This window comes from Chanos chanos, chromosome 7, assembly GCF_902362185.1.
Source record: "Chanos chanos chromosome 7, fChaCha1.1, whole genome shotgun sequence".
Lineage (NCBI taxonomy): Eukaryota > Metazoa > Chordata > Actinopteri > Gonorynchiformes > Chanidae > Chanos > Chanos chanos.
In genome coordinates, this window is record NC_044501.1 from 44,506,190 (window position 1) to 44,524,823 (window position 18,634).

At 38.4% G+C, this 18,634-nt stretch overlaps 1 protein-coding gene across 1 annotated transcript; it reads right to left on the reverse strand.

Annotated features, from left to right (window-relative positions):
• Window positions 1-305: 305 nt before the first annotated feature.
• Window positions 306-11,315, reverse strand: LOC115816464 (calcium/calmodulin-dependent protein kinase type II subunit beta-like). The gene is made up of 11 exons (XM_030779418.1): window positions 11,246-11,315; window positions 10,227-10,370; window positions 9,941-10,037; window positions 8,306-8,409; window positions 7,745-7,828; window positions 7,385-7,452; window positions 7,194-7,280; window positions 6,735-6,789; window positions 5,110-5,298; window positions 3,853-4,691; window positions 306-426 (listed from the first exon to the last, which is right to left on the reverse strand). Exons 2-11 carry the CDS (start codon window positions 10,350-10,352, stop codon window positions 306-308), a joined length of 1,770 nt encoding a protein of 589 aa, XP_030635278.1. The 5' UTR covers window positions 10,353-10,370; window positions 11,246-11,315.
• Between the last annotated feature and the right edge of the window lie 7,319 nt (window positions 11,316-18,634).

Here is an 18,634-nt window from a genome sequence, read left to right on the forward strand (position 1 = left end):
CAAAGCAATCTGATTCATCAGAGAAACCAGAGGTGGCATCAGAAACCATGACATTTGTGCTGAAGATCAGAGAGGCTGTAGATCTTCAGTGAAGTGTAGATGAACATTACATGCATCTCTAAAATTGTTTGTTTTATGGCCTAAAATTTCTACTTTTTCAGTTTATAATAACTCAGCATCTTGTTTTCAATCTGATCCTGAGGCGTGGAATGGTTCCCTCACTTTGGAAGGCGTCATGCCTGGTCCCTGTGCCTAAGAAGGGGCACCTCAAGGTCTTAAATGACTACACGATAGTGATGTTAACATCACATGTGATGAAGACCCTGGAGATGCTGGTCCTCTCCCACCTCAGACCCCTGGACAGACCAGCATTGGACCCACTGCAGTTTGCTTACCAGGAACACATTGCCGGATGCCATCATGTACCTGGTGCACCAAGCATACTCTCATCTTGATGAGGCTATGGGCACTGTGAGAGTCATGTTCTTTGACTTCTCCAGCGCCCTCAACACCATACAGCCTTTATTGCTGGGAGATAATCTCAGGTGCATGGGGTTGGACACTCCAGTGGTTTGGAAAATTCACTCTCCAATTGCAAGACACTGCAGCAGATAGTGAGGACAGCTGAGAAGATCATCAGAGTCTCTCTTTCCTCCATCACAGACATTTACAGCACACACTGCATCCGAAAAGCCACCAGCATTGTGGATGACCCCACAAACCCCTCACATAAACTCTTGACCCTCCTGCCATCTGGCAAAAGGTACCAATGAATTCGGGCCCTCACGGCCAGATGGTGTAACAGTTCCTTCCCCCATCAGACTCCACAACATCCAGTGCCACCCCATCCCCCCCCACACACACACTCACATACATACATGCACATACACATGTACACCCTCATTCTTATACTGAGTTGAACACCATTCCACTCCCCTTGCAATTTTTTTTTGCCCATGTCTTCTTAAAGTGCTGCATTGACCACCTTTATTCTTGCTGCTAACACTGTATTTTGTGCTTGCATTTACCTCAGTTATGTTTACATTTACAGCGGCTTATGTTTAAATTTACAATAGTTGTTAACTCTTATATTGTTATCTTTTTGCACAACGAGTAATCTCCCACTGCCTCAGTAATTTTGTACTGTCTTTTGCTGTTTGTACCTGTGCACTTTATGTGGTCTTATTTAGGGCTGTGTAGTCTTACTTGCTTCTGTGTAGTCGAGGGCCATGGTCCTGGAGGAATGTTGTTTCATCTCACTGTGTACTAGCTGTATATGGTTGAAATAACAAAGCCAGTCTACAGTCAACAAATACGAATATAGATATACACACTTTAATTGTATGATAAATCCATCCATCATTTTCCCCACAGGGAAACGGATAAGTTTAAGGTTTTTTACCATTCACTTTACACTAAACATGCTTTCAGTCTGCTGATATAACAGCTGTTTTGTCTTCAGCTCAGATTAACTTTCTATTTTGAGTCTCAATTTCATCAACATGAGGGAGAATGCCTGTTTACTGTGCCTCAGCAAATAGTGGTTAGTTCTGGATTTTGTGCACACATGCACAGCCAAGTTGATCTTAATCATACTAAGCATGGACATGACCTTTAACATTTGAGAAAATGTCCGTAACCATATTTATCCATAGCATAAATGTAATGCAGTGAATTCAAAGTTGGTTCCAGAGCATTCACAAAGTCGACAATCTGTTGTACCTATGCTGTACCTAACATGGAGGAGGGATGAAGAAATTCTGTGTTGCATCATTTGGGAAACGTGGTAAGATTAATGTTCTATTGTCATTGACAAACTTTTTTTTGGAAGGGTGGGTTTTTGTGTTTATTTGTTTTTGTTTTGTTTTTGGTTGTTTATTATTATTGATCATTGGTTAAACAGGTAGGCAGCTGCTCTCACAGAGTATTTCTTCAAGCACTAAACAAAGGCTAGTATTTGCTCTCTAATTCAATGTGTTTATCTTTTTGTTTCCCTTACCATGTTTACCATGTGGTCATTGTAAGTAATCAGTGAAATAAACTTGTATTGTGTTTCAGAAAGTGCTCTACAGTAATAACCAATAAAAAATCTTTTTCACAGAGCCTTTCTTTTTACTCCATACTTTTGGAGAAGTTCTTGCCTCCTTTTCATGTATTTTAAGATGTTTATATTTCCTTAAATTTACATTTCCTTAAATTATATTGCACATTGTTTTGACATAAGGTCACTTGAAATGTAATCTTCAAATACTCATTATCCACACAAAATATTATTGTACTACTGAAATGTGGCCATTGCAATGCCTTTGCATTCCACAGGACCATGGCAGACTATGACTATGTGTTTAATTCTGTTTTAACTAAAAATTACACTTCATACACACTTCTGTTTATTTAGTTTAACATAACATAACATAGCTTAACATAACACAGCGTAACATAACAAAACATAACGTAACATAACATAACATAGCGTAGCGTATCGTAACATAACATAATGTAACATAACGTAAAGTAACGTAACATAACATAACGTAACATAATGTAACATAAATCAGAGTGGTACAACATAAAATGTCATTTATTTCGCACCCAGCAACAGTATTGTATGTGTTGCAGCAAAGTGCTCAAATAATAGTGGTTAGGCAAGAGATATTCTGATATAACTTAACAAATGATTAATGCAGGGAGTGAAGAAAAAAAAGAAAGAAAGAAAAACATGAAGCTACCTTCACTAACTGCTGTACATTATTATGCTAAGAACAATTTATATAGCAAGGACTAAAGATTATGCAATTCAAGAGGAGCATGTCTATTCAGAAGTGCCTCTAGTTTAATGCAAAATGTTATGTGCAGAAACATGAAGTGGTACTGTCGTGGCACTGAACAGACAGCACAGATCCCTCTAAAACTCTTAGCCACGATCAAGTCAAATCAATTCAATGTGTCATCTAAATGTCATACGACAAAAATGTTGACACTGAAAGTATATTATTGGATAGATTTATATGTTTTGTGTCATTTTATGTCAAAGTCATGGAAGCAAGACTAAGTAATGGAAGTAAGACAATTGGATTATTGTCTTTCTTGAAGATACACAACAGTACATGAAATAGTGAGGCAAGTAAATCTAGTAAATATATCTATACCAGGTATTGTACACAGTAAAAAAAAAATCTTTTCTGTTTTTTTGTTTGTTTGTTTAATTGTAAAAACAGGCATTATTTGTAAATGAACCTAACTGTTATTTTAAGCAGCATGCCACTAATGACAAATACTAATATATGCAAATGAATCTGAAAAAAAGTAAAATGAGTAAAGGCAAAGTTATTGAAAAAAAAATAATACAAAGTTCCAATAACCTGCTTGATTTACTAGTCCAATTACACAGCGGCTGAAAAACCTTATCTCCTGCTCATCGAGCTGTCCACCCAAGTTCTGCCCAGAGTGGAAGCTCAAAGAAAAGCTGCCACAAAAGGCTGGTTATTCAGTGACTTTCTCCACTCAAAGGTCTTGGCTTGGTCCTGAACAATTTGCTCCCCCTCTCTCACCTGCCTTTCCTGTCCCTCTCTTCTGTCTCTATCACTTTATTGAAGGTGTTTGGAATAATGTAGGAAAATCTGTAAAATAAGTCTTTCAGTGCTGTCACTTTATTGAAGGTGTTTCATCGTAATAATTCTGAAAATACATGTAAAATAACAGTGTTTCTCTGCTCTGCAAAACCTTTAATGAAAATTTCTGTATTAATTGTTTTTTGAACTTTATTTGAATGTGGATATATTACTCCAGTTTTACAGATATTGTTTGGCAGCCATTTTGTTTTGGTAGTTATTCTTAGTTTTTTTTTTTTACAGTTTAGGAATGAATGAAATGATCTCCTTTAGCTCATCTAAACTGTTCTGGAGTTCATCTGCAGTCTCTCTGATCTTCTTAACAAACTTCATAGTTTCTGACTTTGGCTCTTGGTCAGCACCAGAATTGCTGTCTGTTGCTTCAGGGGACTGTAGGGTCAGTTTAGACTTCATGTCATCAGCCAAAGTGGCTTTCATCGTACGGATGTGGTGGATCTCTTTGGCATCCATAGCAATGAAGAAAACATCTAGAGCCACAAAAAACGCAGAGAAAACCCCCGTTGCTACCTCAGCCACACGCACTGCCCTGGCTGCCTGAGCTGCCACCTTTCCCATGTTTGCAACCTGGAGCAAACGCACGAGCTCAGGAACGGCACCTAAACCCCTACTGACTCTGGCTCCAACCCTCGCAAAATCTTCTCCAGCGGAAGACTGCTGTTCATATTCGAGAGAAATTTGCTGTCTCAGCTCCTCCAAGCCTTCTGTGATGTACTGTAAACATATAACCACAGAGTTCATCTTTTCCTGAAATTCCAAGATGATGTTCCTGATGTTTTTGCGGTCTGTAGACTGGTTGACCATATTAGTGATGTTGGAAATACCAGCAGTTGTGCCACCAGCAACTGCCACCCCAACACCTACTCCTGTAACGATTAGAGATGCACCCAAAGTGAAGGGAGCAAGGATCAATCCCACTATTGAAGTGATTCCACCAGCTGCTCCAATCACTCCTCCTGTCAGACTGCCCACAGTTGCTCCATAATGAACACTCTCCAACCCATGAGCCAATTTTCTCAACTGCTCGAGGTTTTCATTTAGCCCTTCAATAGTTTTCTCACTCTGCAAAAAACAAAGCTTATTTAGTAAATTCATGATAAAGCTACACATTTAAAATTGCCCTACAAAAAAGAATCAAGGTGTTTGAACGGTGCCACAATAATATATACCAGGATTTTTTGCTTCTCACCATCCACACTGTTCCTCAGGGAGAAAAATCAAGTAGTAGAAAATTTCAGTGAAAACCAGTAAAAAAACAAATTCAACTAAGAGTATCTTTTTAGCAAATACTCTACTTTATTTCTTCTATTTCCTTTAAAAAACTATGCATTTTGACGTTGCATGTTCACAAGGGTCCATATAAACTGCACCTGCTGTCTAGATACAGACTGTCTACAAACTGGGTGAAATACTACAAAACAAGATAACCTGGTTGAAATGTTTGGAAAAATAAGTATACATTTACAGTGATCACACTCACCCTCGCTGTAAGAAAACTAAGGACAAAAGGCTTCCATATAATTTCTCGAGCATGTGGTCGTTTTGCTGGATCTGGCTGGAGGGTCTCCTCTATTAGCTGCTGAAGATTGTGTGAGATGTTGTGTGGGAGAGGTGGGTAAGATCCATTTAATATCTTGGGAATGAGCTTCACGGTGCTGTCTGCACTGAACTGTTAGCAGGAATACAATAAGGTTACACTATGTTTTATAACAGGAAGGATACGACAAGACAGAACTTTAGTAGGGGTGTAACGGTACGTGTATTTGTCCAGAACCATCATGGTACGGACGTAACAGTTCAGTTCATGCAGTTGTATGAAGAATACATGGTAGCCTATGTGTGAAGATTGACGAACATAATACAGACCCAAATTTCACAAGCGCGAGTCTCTCATTTCACTTTCTCATAGTTGGTTTGTTCTCTTCTCCCTAAGATGTGGAATCTGATTGTGGTGCAAGCATATTACGACATAAGTTTTCAAGGACCTTATGTCCTTGTTTACCGGTACATTGTAGTAGGAAGGTAACCGCATTTCTTAATGAATAATAGACGGCAATGCTGGCTGTCAATAGCTGAGATTGGCCACGCACTGCTGTAGGCAGTCATGTGCAGCTGTAATGTCACAAACATACGAAATTCAGAACAAGCTGTAGAAAGGTTTGTTTTCTTCACATAGATCATACGGCTGTAGAAGAAGAAGCTGTGTTTTCATACTTTGACAGTGTTCCCATAGCACATTCATCTTAGTGAATTCAAAAGGGCGGAGAAAATCGTGATTTCCATTCTATGGCACCTTTTATACACTACCGGCTATAGAAATGACCTCAGGGGGGACTATATGACACTAGCTGGAACAAACTGTAACTTGCACTACTGTCTGTTCAAAATAAATGAAAGAGACTTAGCCTTATGCATTTGGGGGGTTTTGTCGTTTTTTCCCCCATCATACCGAACTCATACCGAACCGTGATGTCCAAACCGTGGTGTGAACCGAACCATGACTTCTGTGTACCATTACACCCCTAAACTTTATTCATCCTGAGAGAAATTCTTGAAAGAAAAATTAGAGAGAAAAACAAAAAAAGGACATGTGAAGCTTTACTATTTTAGAAATCTAGACAAAACTACTTTAGAAATCTAATAAAAGAGTGAAAAAGACACAAGATGAAGAAGAGCAACTCTGGCAGGCCGTTGCTTGGGACAGTGCCGGAGGTGTGTAGGAAGGATTGAAAGTGAATGGAATTAGCTGAAAACCCCCAGTAAAAGATGAAATGGACTGGCCTATGCATTTTGATGGGACACAAAGTGTTATTTGAAGGGGGGGTGACTCTGATCTTATTTTTTAAATGATTTGAATTAAGACACATCTTATGCATATTGCATGAGTCGATTGGCCAAAATGGCCATGGCAATGGAGCCCATTTTTAATTATCCTCACTTAAAGTAGAGCATATTAAAGGTTGTGCTGTCCCCACTCAGTCTTAACACTACTACTGCTACTGTTAAAATTATTATTATTATTGGTGGTGGTGTTATTGTAGTTGTTGTTGTTGATGTTGTTGTTGTGCTATTAATAATAAGCAAACCATTTCTGCAACCACCTACAGCACATTTCAGCATGCAGAGTTCATACAGGACACATCCCAAAGCCCAAATATCACTGTCAAAGAGAAAAAAAAATGCATGAGCTTGGCTGGATACATAAGCACACTGAATATTGTAATAAAATGTTTGAGCTGAATAGCTGGGGGGTATTTCAGAAAGCAGGTTTAGTGAAAACTCAGAGTTAGTTAAGTCAGAGTAAGTAGTAAACCTCCTATTAGAAGAGTCCTGTGGCTTCATTCTCCTAGCAAAACAAAGCCATAGGGCTCTTCTATTAGGAGGTTTGCTACTTTCTCTAAGTTAACTAACTCTGAGTTTTCACTAAACCTGCTTTCTGAAATATCCCCCTGGATGACGAAATTATTTTTCAAATCAGTTTTTATACACAGACACCTTGGAAGACAGATACCTAGACAGACAGACACCTTGAGAAACATACAGACGAATAGACAGACAAATAACCTTTTTTCATCATATGTCTTTCCATCCAAAATCTCAGGAGGAATGTATTGCAGCGCTCCATCTTTTGTAGGCCCTGCTACACCAGCTCTGATATAAAAACACAACAGCACTTCTTAGGAAAAAATGGCAGAACATAAACAAACACATATATTGTGATGAGGGTAAGTTTATCAGCCGTAATGTTAAACAGCACTAGCCTTTCATTAAATTCTCCAAGTTCTCCAAGACGAATCATTCTGTACTCGGTGAAAAAAATGTTCTGTCATAGCAAATAAATAAATGAATAAATATCTTTAATTGGCATGCAAATTTTTCAAACTCATGTACTTATGCTGAAGTTAAGATCAAATAAGAAATTTAGAATACAAGGGTTTTACTCAGCAATTAAAAAATTGTCATGGTCTTTATTTATTTATTTTTTTAAACCAAAAATGCTTTTAGCATATTCCAAACAGAATATTACAATCTTGCCATTCATAAAATTTTATGGTGAACATATATGCTTTTCAGAAAACCTAAATTCTAGGTCTACTCTGGATCGACAAACATACTTTAGGCTGTAAGTCTTCATGTTTAACATTCAGGCCATGGAGATATTTTAATGCCATGCAGATGTTCAAAATCCAATCCAGAATCTGGGACAGAAAACAGTAAACAAAGCAAACATACATTATATTGATGAAAACATAAACTGTGATGTATTCAACTAAGTTTCTTACTGCCCAGATAAAATGAGCATTTCACTCTAATCGTAACATTTCACTTTAAACAATACTCACTCTTAATATGTTTTCAATTGCTGACATGATTAAGGGAAAAACAGAGGATGTAAAGCTGTCTGCTGGATCTCTTTACATCTCATGTTTATTGCTAAAAATGGCCCACAGCCAACAATATACCAGATGAAAAAGCTGAGTAAGTGCTGAGTCATGAAAACTAGGTGGTTTTCAAATAATGCAATGCACAGCAAAACAGGACCCCACAGGATAATCACCAATTATCACTCATTATTTTAGACTTTCACACTGTTCTGAGATCATTGCAACAAACAGGATCTGGCACTTTACAAATGAGAACAATGAACAAAGAGGAATGTAATATCATTTTATTACCTGTTCTTCTGAGAATGGTTCTCCTTTCTCACTTTGTTCTTTAATTTTCTGATAGAGATTTCCTCCACTACAATACTCTGAGACAATATACATATATTCAGCATCTGAAAGGAAATACAGTGGTAATGTTAGTGATCTGCTGTTATACTTTGCTCTGGGCCTTATTAACGGAGATAATGTTACACTGTTGGCCTGAGCCATCTTTACTGTGATATTGTTGGTCTGGTGCTAAGTCACTGTTATACTGTTAGTGTGACCCATCTTATCTGTGATACTGTTACTGATACTGTTGGTCAGGGCATTATTCACTGTGATATTGTTATACTTTTGCTCTAAGTTACTGTGATATTTGATTAATGACTCTAGTCTCTCATGAGTAATTCATATCAAAGACACATCTAAAACTGCTAAACAAACAAAACAGCTAAACAAAATTGCTAAAATTAGACCCTTTCTTAGTATGGTTGATGCAGAAACTATTGTCCACGCATTGGTCACGTCCCGCCTGGATTACTGCAACGTTCTGTACTCTGGCCAGCCTACCTCTGATACCATGCTGCTGCCAGAATTCTGACCAGAACAAAGAAGATTGATCACATTACACCTGTCCTGGCTTCCCTTCATTGGCTCCCAGTTCATGCAATGGCAGATTTTATGGTCCTCCAATTAACATAAAAATTTCTACATGGGTTTATGTCGGCTCACCTATCTGACTTAATTACACCTTACAACTCCCCTCGCACCTTGCACACATACCAAGAGTTATAATTAAAATTAGTCGTTCCAAGAGTTGAAAAGAAGTCCCCTGGCTACCTTGCCTTTTCCTACCGTTCTCCCTTCATCTGGAATAGTCTACCCACAGAAATTAGGGAGGCATACTTTGTAAATCAGATTAAAGACTTGTCTATTTTCTCTAACTTATGGATAATATCATTTTGATTTGACTTTGTTATAGACATGTAAAGCCCTTTGAGACTATAAATAGTGATATTGGGCTCTAAATAAATTTGTGTTATTATTATTATTATTGTTGTTGTTGTTGTTGTTGTTGTTGTTATTATTATTATTATCATGTTTGTCTGGTTCTTATTCACTGTGATACTGTTATACTGTTGCTCTGAGCCTCAATTACTGCTATATTGTTATAGCGTTTGTCTGGCTCTTATTAACTATGACACTGTTATATTGTCTGGGCCTTTTACTGTGACAGTGGTCCAGGCTTTATTTACTGTTATACTGGTGGTCTGGACATTATTTACTGTGGTACTGTTGTCCTGCTGATTTCAGCCTTAGTTACCGTGATACTGTTATATGGCTGGTTTGGGTCTTAATCGCCGTGAGGCTGTTCTACTGTTTTTCCAGTCCTTATTCACGGTGACACTGTTGGTCTACTTTACTGTTATACTTTTTATAAGCCTCATTTAGCATAATGCTGTCACAGTTTTGATTGCTTTGTCACAGTAGTTATAATTCACATATTCACACTGTATTGTTCATACAAAGCAGCAAAGCCTCAAATAGTAACAAATCTAAGAAAAAGGTTCAAAGGCAAAAGAGGACCAGATGTGTATTGTAGAAGTCATTTTAACACACTGTAGCTGTTGAGCAGAGTAATGCATTCATCTTTTCTTTTACCTTTAAAGTCTTTTTGATGTTTTACAATATGTGGATGGCTGAGCCCTTGAAGAATTTTGACAGCCTCACAAATATCTGTAAGACTTCTGCTTGTTGCCTAAGAAACCAAACAGAGCAGTAAACACAAACAGATTTAAAACATACTTTAGACCTGCTACTGAAGGTCACAAATCAGGCAAAATATTCAAAGTTAACCACTTAAGCATAGTAAACTCATTGAGCTTAAGTCATAACCCATTTTTAAAACATAAATTAACAATAATAATGAAAAAAAGCAAAGTCCTACCCCTCTCAAATTAATTCTTTTGATGACACACTGGTCACCATCCTTTGAGTTTACAAGGACAGCCTTTTCAAGTTCCCTCGCGACTGTATAGCCATGCTGTTTAAGTGTACTCTCACTACTCCCCATTGCAAAGGATTCAGACACCTCATAAAAGAAACAGAAGTGGTATACTGTAAAAAACTGAAGTCACTTTGTTTCCAAAGTTCAAAAAATGACTCTTTATATTCTTTTCCAAAGCTAAATTACGATAAAAAAATGTTCGGCTGTTCCGTCTAGCTGAAATACACACATGTACAACAACTGTTGGCATCAATGAGTTTTCAGCCTCATTCATATGCAGTATGTTAAGAAAATATTAAAATTCAATATGATTTAGAGTGTATTTCCAAAACTGCGCCAGTAGGCTTAGTTTACAATCTCCGAAGGACATGGGGTGAAGCACTAAGGTTTGTTTTACCACAGAAGTGTTTATGCTTTATGCTTTTTCTTGAGAGAATGCCAACAGCCCTATAACTGCAATGTTTGTGTTTATGCCCGTTTGTTTGTTTTATGGGTGTGGTTATGCAAGTACATGTGGCTAAACATGGGTGAACATGAAAGATGAAATGTATTGCCAATTTTGTAGCTTAGCTTAAGGCTCCCATCACAGTAAAGAACTAGCCACAAGCAAGTCCACAATGCAAGGCTAATCAGTCAAGGTATAGACTTAAATCATTTATTCAACTTGAGAGCAAAGACGTTCTCAAAAAAAAAAAAACCCCTTTGGAATGAACAAATCGAGAATCACAGTGTACAGAACAGTACACAATGCTGAAGCCATCTCAGGCAGGCAAACACAGAGGAGGTGATATCTGCTGTTTTGCTTACTAATAATGTAAAATATACCCCAAATGTCAAATTAGGTATGTAAAACATGGTACAGAAATGTTACCAACAGCCAGACTTCCATAACAATGACATTAAACATTACAATCATGATTTTATAAATGTACATTATCTTAATGTTAGTTTTAAGTTACCTTGCCTTAGAAAATTCTCCTTCCACAAGCAATGACGTGCACTTCCTGATTCCTTCTCCTATAATGGCTGAAAGAGAGTTAAGTAAGGAGGCATCAACAAAGAGACTACATTGTGAAGGGGCTGGTACCAAGGGATGTTGTAACTGAGTGTCACATTGTGTAGAAGAGGCTGGATGCTAGTGAGGGTAGGCGTTCTCTTTATTTCAATCAAACATAGCAAAAGGACTTCAAAAGACTTGTAAATAACAGGTTCAGGAATTCAGGCAAGCAGGAAAGCCAACATAACTGTTGGGAAGACACTATGCAGCTTTCAGAAAGAAAAGGACTTTTGTTAACCTTTAGTGTTCCTTAGTAATTAAAGTAGCAGTTGTGTAAACTATCTCCCTCTTTTTCACCCTTCCTTATCCCTTTCTGTCACTCTCACTCAGCCTCTCTATCCCCATTCCTTTTGATCCCAGTTCTCTCTGATATGGCCCAGGCCTCCCTGCGTTCACAACCAATGCACACCAAAGCAGAAACCACTCGCTCTAACGCCTAACAAACGCCAGGCTCGATGTTTTAGCAAGGAACCCCGGACCATTTGGTCAAATACTGATAACGACTCACTTCGAAGGAAACTAGATAACCTGGGGAGGTTAGTTCCCGGGGAGAAATGAAATTCGGACCAAGCTACAGGCCCCACCTGCATTGCTCCACTTGGGCATAAACTATGTAAAACAAAAGAACAATTAAACTAACCACACAACATTATCGAATAAGTATGCGTATGGAGCCATAACCATTCATATAGTCATAAAAGCGCGGTAGGACTTAAAAATAACCAGGAGCCAAGCAGCTAATTTTATGACCATCTGTGTAACTGTGCCGTTTTTAATGATAGAGAAACCATATTTGATCTTGTCCGAAAGCATAAAATGCGACAGATACGGGTAAGTTAATGTAATTCTACTATTCTTTAGCGGGAAAAAGTTATGTAAAATTATATTCATCAGGCTTAGATTAACACATCTCAAATTCCAAGGAGTGTCCCCTCCCTCGGGCTGTAGATAGCCCCGAGAGGGATAGCAGCACAAAACACCTTGCCATTCTCCGGTGAGCCCTTTTTGATTTTCGGTTGTCGTGTCGCATCTTGTTCCGGTCTGCTCTGCTCTTTTCCTTGAAGAATCGGTCCAGTATCATCACCTCCGAAGAGCCGCGTCTCTAAGCATCCCTAGCTCAGAACGAAATCCCTCTCGCTGCCTCCTTAGATCGACTACGATTGTTATTATAAGCCCTCACGTTCGCATGCCTGTTCGCTGACAAATTATTTCCTAGTCCCTGAATGCGGTGATCCAGGAATTCAATTACCTAGGAGAACTGAATTTGAAGAGCATTACTGTACTTGCTGTTTTAATACTAGTATTTATTATATGTACGGCTAATGAAGAGTTATTCTGAATGATCTCTAGGTTCAGTGTTCAGAGCGCTGAGCAATAAATAGAGATTTCCGGGATAACTGTAATTTCACTGGGTTTAGGCTCTGAAATAAGGTTGTGGTCACAACTAAGTGATATTAGTATTAAGTCTAATATTCACAGCGGGCCATTAACCAGATTTTTCTCATAGCGCCGACACGACATAACATAGACTGAACAAGAAGCAATATCAGACAATGAAAGAAGGCAAAAGAGGGAGTATTTATACATGACTAAACAAGGAAAAATTAACTGAAGACAAGTGAACAGTTATTGAACTAATATGGCTAAACAAGGCTGAACGAGGAAACCAGGAAGTAAAGAGACAATTAAACCAAAACTGACCACAAGAGGGGGTAACGAGAGGAAGAGGGCATGACAGAACCAAAAATGACCACTAGTAGGGGAAATGAGAGAAACAGGGCAAACAAGCTCACGACAGGGTCAAACAAGAGGTGAAAACGAGAGGAACAGGCTGAACAGGGCACGACAGAAGCAAAACTGACTGCTTGAACAGAAATCAAGAAGAACAGGGCTTGACACTGCGAGAGACCTTTTCAAAAGACTAGAGTAGGACGTGGACTGATTATAAATACACACAGCTGTTCCTCTCCTTCCCCCCCTCTGACTCCCAGGTTCAACCTCACATCGCAGCCTGCTTAGCAGACATCGCCTCATGGATGTCTGCTAACCATCTCAAACTCAACCCAGAGAAAACGGAGCTCCTGTTCTTTCCTGCTAAGAACTCCCCAGCGATCGACACTGCAATCACCATCGAGGGATCTGTGGTGTTCCCCACCACAGCAGCCAAAAACCTCGGCGTAACCCTGGACAACCAGCTGACCTACTCCGATCACATCGCGGCAGTCACTCGATCCTGCAGATTCTCCCTATACAACATCAGGAGAATCCGCCCATTCCTAACACAACATGCGACCCAGCTCCTGGTCCAAGCGCTTGTCATCTCCCGCCTGGACTACTGCAACGTGCTACTGGCTGGCTTGCCGGCCTGCGCCATCAGGCCGCTCCAGCTCGTGCAGAACGCCGCTGCACGCCTGGTATTCAACCTCCCTAAACACTCTCATGTCACTCCACTGCTTACTGCACTCCACTGGCTTCCGGTAGCAGCCCGCATCCAGTTCAAGACACTGGTGCTGGCCTACCAGGCCACTAGAGGCTCTGCCCCATCATACCTTCAGGCTCTTATAACTCCATACACCCCAACTAGGACCCTCCGCTCCATGACATCTGGACAACTGACGGTCCCCTCACTTCGGGAACCCGGCAACCGCTCCTCCCGACCACGCCTCTTCTCCGCCATTACCCCGAGGTGGTGGAATGACCTCCCCCATGCAGTCAAGACTGTGGAATCTCTTACCGTCTTCCGCAGGAAACTGAAAATCCACCTCTTTAGAACCCACCTGTCCCCCAATGCCTAACCTCCCTTTCCCAAAAAAAAAAAAAAACCTTTGTCTTGTATCTGCGTTTGTCAAAGTATGTCAAAGTATTCCAGGGGCGCATTAAGAAGGGGCAATTTTACGCTCGGTCTTATTATGATCTCTGCTCACAAGGTATTAGAAATCTGACTCTAAGTGATGCACTAATTGTAAGTCGCTTTGGTAAAAAGCGTCTGCCAAATAACTAAATTGTAAATTGTAAATAACAGAGACATATCATTTCTTAGAAGATTTTGTATTCAGTTTCCTTATTCCCTGTTTAGAACAGATTATGTTGTTTTATTTACAACCTTTATTTTAATTCATAATTGATTTTAATTTTAGTTTATTTTAATTTTATGCTTTAATTTTTCTTTTTACATTTTTTGTAATCATTTAAACTTTTTAATATGATTGAATGATTGATTGGTTTCGCCATAACTAGCTAGGTTTTTCTTTTAAAATGTACTATATCTATATCTGTCTACATATAAAAGGTGTGACGGTTCTGAAACCGAGACCAAAACCACAATACAAACGTCCACGGTCTCATGTTGTGGTTCCAGAATAAGGAACCCCCCATCCCCTCCAACCTCTCAACCCCAACTCGCTGCCAGTCGCTGCAGGTGCAGCCTGTTGAGCTCTCATTACGTTGCTAATGTAATAAAACTCTTTTTACATTTCACAGTTAACACTATAACACAGGTAAATCATGAAATTATTATTCTACTTAAAGTTACGTTAAGTTGTATATTTTGATTTAGGTGTATAACGGTACATATATTTGGTATAGGATGTGCGTTGAGATCTGAATGAATATAGTCTAGCTATAATGACCCATGTTACGTGCATAACTTTTTGATGCTCTGATGGTCAGTCGACCGAAACATCAGCGAATAAAGTGATACTTGACGAGATACGATGTGCCCTCTCTTCTACATTTCTGTATGCGGAACTAAAAGGAAAAACTCACTTTTCTCTCCGATTCCATAATGGAGCCGTAACACAGCAACTGAACTACAACATGTTCAATGACGCGGCCTCGTAAGTATGGCAACGATAAAGCCAGAGCTTCAGGACCCTCCCTTATCCTTAAGGTCCTCTGTTTAGGAACATTTCGGTTTTCCAGTGAACTACAGTAGCAATGGGCAAAGGCAAGTGGATAAGACAAAGGCAGCGTGCCAGCAATCTGGTATGTTGCTGGCAGGACATGATCTTATTTGAGACATCATCCAAATGTGAATATGAATGCATACTGGAATTTATGGCCAGTTTACCATTGTTTCCATGTTTGTGCAAGTTTATAAGTAAATTCATATTAAAATAAAGGAAATTTCATGTTTTGCAAGTCTTTTTTCGCTGTACTGAAACCGTATTGCACCGTGACTTCGAAACCGAGGTAAGTACCAAACCGTGACTTTGGCGTATCCTTACACCCCTAATGTGTATGTGTGAGTGTGTGTGTGTGTGTGTGTGTGTATAATATTAAATGAAAACATGCAAACTTTCTGATCTAATACGTATGGAGGAATGCATTTCATGAATGGCAAAGACTAATCATTTGTTTGTTCTCTGACTAGTATATGTGAATATATATATATATATACACACACACACACACACACACACACACACACACACACATATATATATATATATATATATATATATATATATATATATATATATATATATATATATATATATATATATGTGTGTGTGTGTGTGTGTGTGTGTGTGTGTGTGTATATATATATATAGTTAATTTGCTCAAATTTCCATTCAGGTTTTGGAGCTTCTTAGAGTCAGATAACAAATAGCATAATCTGTACACAGCCAAACATTCATCAACCATTAACCAAGGATAATGTGGTTTACTAAAAATTAAGATTAAGATTTAAGATTTCAGCATTTAATATTTATGTCTTAAGGCTAACTGAAGAAACACGTCTTCAAATAGTGATCCTTTTAAACTATGTTGTTGATCAAAAAGTGTATGTATGATATAAAAGAGCATATAATGAGTATACGACCTACCATATGTCATAATTGCTGAAATGGAACGAATATTGACAGTTCTATTTGCCTACCTGTAGTCCTGGAATGATGTCTCTCAGGGCTGCAGCAATGCAGCAAGCATTTATATGTGAGATCTGGGACCTCAGTGAGCCCACCCCATGAAGGGTCATGTGATTTCAGAGAATAGCCCTATTTTCAAAGAAGTGAAGTTGGCATTTTTCCTCTGTTGATAGAAAACTTAATGTAATAGTTCATTTTAAAGTGTTAATCATGTCTAAAACATTCATAAAACTTGATCATATTCTACAGTTTTAATATGCAAGCTGATATGAGTCAAAAACTTTTGAAATGCCTAATTCAATGATTATACAAACAATTTTAAAAACAAACAAACAAACAAACAAAAAACTAGTTTAACCCCCCAATTTTAGCACATCACAGTAAAGAAACTGTTTACAGATAAAAGCCTTGTAAGGTTAATCCTTTCCGGAGTGCTAACGTATTGAATTATGGCATATGTTTTGTCACTTTCTATAAAAGCCACATTTTAATTCAGGGACCTAAAATGCATTTGTTTTTACTGTAACGGAACTGTCTTTTTAAGAGCCTTGCTGGTAATGCAAGGGAGCTGCTGGGGAGGAAGCCCCAAAAGAAACAAATGGTGGTTTGAGAGAGGAAGAACAGTGTTTGGTGTGTTTGGGAGGGAATCCACAAGATCTCAAAGCCACACACTTAATCCAAAGAAGCCACCTCAAAGAACTGCAGCTCTTATGAGCTGGGAGAGTCACATCTATAGGTTGGTCCTTTCATCCTACACAGCTGACACATCTTTGACTGTCACAGGAGTGGGCTTTGGGGCTGCAGTTGTTGGTGGTGCAATGGCTGGTATTTCCGATATCACTAATATGGTCAGTCAGTCTACAGACCGTGAAAGTATCGAGAACATCACTGTAGAGTTTCAGGAGAAGGTGAGCTCTATGGTTTCGTGTCTCCATCACATGTTTGGTAGAGTTGAAGCAAAGAATTTCATTGGTCAACAAACAGGTTTTGTCTGGAGCTGGGGATATAGCAAAGGCAGGGACCAGGGTTAGTATTGTGGGTCTTGCTGAGCTTGCCCATAAGCTCCAAGTAGCAAATGTAGGGAAAGGGACAGCCCAGGCTTCTAAGAGAAACATTCATATATGCGGAATTATATTTATATATTCAAGAATTATATTTATATATTCAGAATTACATTTATGTATTTGGAGTTACATTTAATATTCAGAGTTACACTTATATGTTCAGAATTATATTTATATATTCAGAATTACGTTTATATATTCAGAATTATATTTATATATTCAGAATTACTTTTAGATGTTCAGCTTTATATTTACATATTTCCTGTTTGACCCCTCAAAATATGTGTATGTGTGTATTACGACCTATATTTTCTACTTTTTCAGTATGTAATAACTCAGCATCTTGTTTTCAATGTAACACTCTCAAGACATTGCAGGTGTTGTAAACATGAGGTTGAGCGTAAACTGATATGAATACAGATATACACACTAAAGTAACAACCCATTTTAAATACATAAATTATTAAATAAATGCAAAGTCCTACCTTTTTCAATTTTTTTTGATGACACACTGATCACCATCCTTTGAATTCACAAGGACAGCCTGTCCAAGTTCTTTCACAACTTTACAGCCATACCGTTCAAGTGTCCTCGGACTACTCCCCATTCAGAAATCTAAGAAATGAAACAGAAATGGAATACTGTAAGATAAATGACTATTGTTATTCTTTTCCAAGGCTTAAAAATTCTAATATTTTTCAGCTGCACACTCTAGCTGAGATACATACCTACTTAACAATTGTCTGTCTCAATCAGTTTGCAGTTACGTTCATATACAGTATATTAAGGAAACATTAAAATTCAATATGATTTAGAATGAAGCACTAGGGTCTACTTTACCACAGAAATGTTCTCCCTTTTTATGTTTTTCCGCGAAAGAGTGCCTACAGCTCTGACAACAGCAATATTTGCTTTTATGCTGTTTGTTTGTTTGTTTTGCGGGTACATTTATGTGAGTGCATGTGGATATACATGGGAGAACATGAACTGTGAAATTCAATATGATTTAGAGTGTATTTCCAAAACTGTGTCAGTAGGCTTCGTTTACAGGCTCTGAAGGGCATGGAGTGAAGCACTAAGGTCTGTTTTACCACAGAAATGTTCTTTCTTCTTTTTTATGATTTTCCATGAGAGAACACCTACAGCTCGACCAATGGCAATGTTCGCTTTTATGCCTGTTTGTTTGTTTTGTGAGAGCGGTTATGCGAGTGCATGTGGGTAAACACGGGTGAACATGAAACATGAAACATATTGCAGATTTTGCAATTTAGCTTAAAGTTTCCATCACAGTAAAGAACTAGCCACAGGCAAGTCCATAGTACAAAGATAATCAGTCATAGTATAGACTTAAATCAT